Here is a 2,897-nt window from a genome sequence, read left to right as displayed (position 1 = left end):
GAAATTGAAATATTCGACGCCGAGATGTTATTCCGGTTGTTTTCGATTCCCGCGAGCGAGGAATCTACAAAAACCGCTTTGTCTCGCGTTTCGGAACGTGATGGGGCAATCGTCCACGAATAAGGATTTCAGCACTTCCACGACGTACTATCGGATTGAGCCTTAGCGTGCCGAATTCCGCGAGGATCAGAATGAGTCTACTCGAGAGTCTGAACTGAAGAGACGTCTCCGTGTATATCAGCGAAAAGAGCATCGCGCGAATTTATCTCGTTCTAGAGCGAACTTCCGCGTTTTTAATCTTGTCTGCGAGAGTTTTGAATAAAACTGCTTTGCCTCAAAGGTGAATTTCTCCACCTTTACAATTTCTTCTCCGCATCTAGTCTCCTTTTGTATCTACGATTTGACTTATAAATAAATAAATTTGCCTCTGCGCGGAAAATTAAAACAAATCGAAGGTTCTCGCACAGAAGTAAAATGGTCCTTCGAGCCGGATTGTGAAGATAACGAGGACGATAAGGTAAAACGGAGAAAGTGATTCTCGTGTGACTCTCGCGGACAGTGAAAAAGCGCGGGTGGACAATAGAAGCACATCGTCTTACAAACGAGTGTGCAAAAGAAGAGACAGGAACCAAGTGTCGAGTTCGCTTAGAGAAACAAGTGTACGGGTAGACTCCGATTCACGTCGTCAAACAAAACCCAATTTGACTCGTGAGACGAAACTTAGTGGTCTCTTTCGAGACAAATTCGTCGCGTTCGACAGTCAGGTCGTTCGCGAAACTCGTGCCGTCGGCGCCGTTCACGCGCCCGACATACTTAGTGGTCTCTTTCGAGACAAATTCGTCGCGTTCGACAGTCAGGTCGTTCGCGAACTCGTGCCGTCGCGCCGTTCACGCGCCCGACATACTCAGTGGTCTCTTTTGAGACAAATTCGTTGCGTTCGACAGTCAGGTCGTTCGCGAACTCGTGCCGTCGGCACCGTTCACGCGCCCGACATACTCAGTGGTCTCTTTTGAGACAAATTCGTCGCGTTTCGACAACAAGGTCGTCCGCAAACTCTTGCCGTCCGCGCCGTTCACGCGCCTGACATAATCAATGGTCTCAAGTCAAACTTGAGACATACGCGTCGCGTTCGATAGAGGAAGCGTCCGCGAATCTTTCCGTCTGTATTACTGACGTTGCTCAGCTCAAAAAAAAAAAAAATGTCGACAGCAAAAGATCTGTTGATCGCGCAATTAGACACGATCTCTCAAGCGAAACACGTCTTCGTTAGGCATCCATGACAGGCCGAGAACTTTAAGTGAATCTTCCGTCATGATTAGATGATCGGTTACTTCCGATTGGTCAACAGACAAATCCTTGAGAAGTTCGATCGAATTTGATGCCCATTTTCTTAATTGAAATCCCCCCTTTTCCATTAACTGCATCAATTGAACGCGAGTATTTTTTAAAGATTTTATATCATCCGCGCCAAACAGGGCGTCGTCTACATAAATAGACTCTCCTAGGATAGGAACCGCGGCCTTGAACTTTTCTCCCTCGTCAAGGGCGAGCTGTTTCAATACTCGCATTGCGAGATACGGAGCGGGAGCGAGACCGTAAGTGACCGTTAACAAGCGAAAATGTCGAACGGGGCGCTTCCGCTTGAGGACGCCAAAGAATTTTTTGGTAGTCTGAATCGAATCTTGCTCATGAATTTGAATTTGCCGAAACATCTTGGCGATGTCGGCCGTACAAACGAAGCTCCACCGTCGCCATCGCGATAACACGGCAGGTAGATCTTGCTGTAATTTGGGCCCTATTAATAAAAAGTCATTCAACGATGTGCCATTCCTAGTTCGGCACGACGCGTTGAAAACGACCCGTAATTTAGTCGTGCAACTATCTTCCCGAATCACGGGGTGGTGCGGAATGTAAACGGGCAAATACTCAGGTTTTTTTCCGACTCGTCGACGCTAGTCATATGTCCGAGGGACTCGTATTCCGCTAGAAATTCGTTATACTGCGAATACAGTTCCGATCGATTTCTCAATTTGTTTTCCATGCGGTTGTACAGCGACCGCGCAATGGAAAGAGACTCTCCGATTTCGATCGGAGGATCACATTTAAAAGGTAGTCGAACGACGTATCGTCCGTCGGACAACCGACTATGCGTCTGCACGAAGTGTCGCTCACAAATCCCTCCTCCGTGAGGGGAATTTGAGGCGCGATCTCCTCATCTTCCCAGAAACCGCTGGAGAAGAGTGTCTATCTCTTGACCGAGAACGCAATTTAAAACGGCTTCTTTTGAAGCCTTCCGTTTATTTTTGGTCGGACCGGAAAATAATCCAACCGAGCGCGGTTAGTTGAGCTGTGGGGGTACCGAGCGGACCTTGCCTCAAGTCGCGCATCAAAAGTGAGCCATAAACGTCGGCTCCAAGAAGCAAGTGAATTTGATGTTTGCTCGACGGATCCGGATCCGCGAAGGAAAGGCCCTTCAAGTGAAGCCACGATTCGACAGGTCGAACTTGCGAAGCCGCGTACGACGTGATCTTCGGAAACACGTACACTGTGATTGGAAAATACCGGGTCGGATTTCGCGCACGGAGTCATTCGCAAGGACACGCGCGACTTTGCGGCACCCGTGTAGGTTTCCCCGAATCCTTTGATTTGTAAATCGGTTCTTTGTCGCTTGGTCCGTTTTGACAGAAAGATTCCGATATAAAACTAAAATTGGATCCCTAATCCAATAGCGCGCGAACCTTAAAGCGTCGGCCCTCAGCGGTGTGGATGTTCACCCACGCGGTTGCGAGGAGAACCGCGGGAGTCGTAAAGTCCGGCGGCTCGATTGTCTGGACGCTGGCCACGGCAGCGTTATTGGAACCGTCCAAGGCGTCGGACTTCGCATTCGTTTTCACGCT

The 2,897-nt window shown here is 48.9% G+C and overlaps 1 protein-coding gene across 1 annotated transcript; it reads right to left on the bottom strand.

Moving 5' to 3' along the window:
* Positions 1–1,232: 1,232 nt before the first annotated feature.
* On the bottom strand, positions 1,233–1,712 carry LOC146720707 (uncharacterized). The gene has a single exon (XM_085488118.1). The coding sequence runs from the start codon at positions 1,710–1,712 to the stop codon at positions 1,233–1,235; it is 480 nt and encodes a 159-aa protein (XP_085344244.1).
* Between the last annotated feature and the right edge of the window lie 1,185 nt (positions 1,713–2,897).

The sequence above is a fragment of the Nylanderia fulva genome, unplaced genomic scaffold (assembly GCF_048542155.1).
Source record: "Nylanderia fulva isolate GAGA-0341 unplaced genomic scaffold, ASM4854215v1 Scaffold633, whole genome shotgun sequence".
In the NCBI taxonomy this organism is placed as follows: domain Eukaryota; kingdom Metazoa; phylum Arthropoda; class Insecta; order Hymenoptera; family Formicidae; genus Nylanderia; species Nylanderia fulva.
Note: the sequence above shows the minus strand (reverse complement) of the source record. Positions and strands in the feature narration are given on the sequence as shown.

What these genes read in the sequence shown, in the direction of transcription:
- LOC146720707 (XM_085488118.1), bottom strand. Translation starts at nt 1,712, where the DNA reads ATGTTTCGGCAAATTCAAATTCATGAGCAAGATTCGATTCAGACTACC.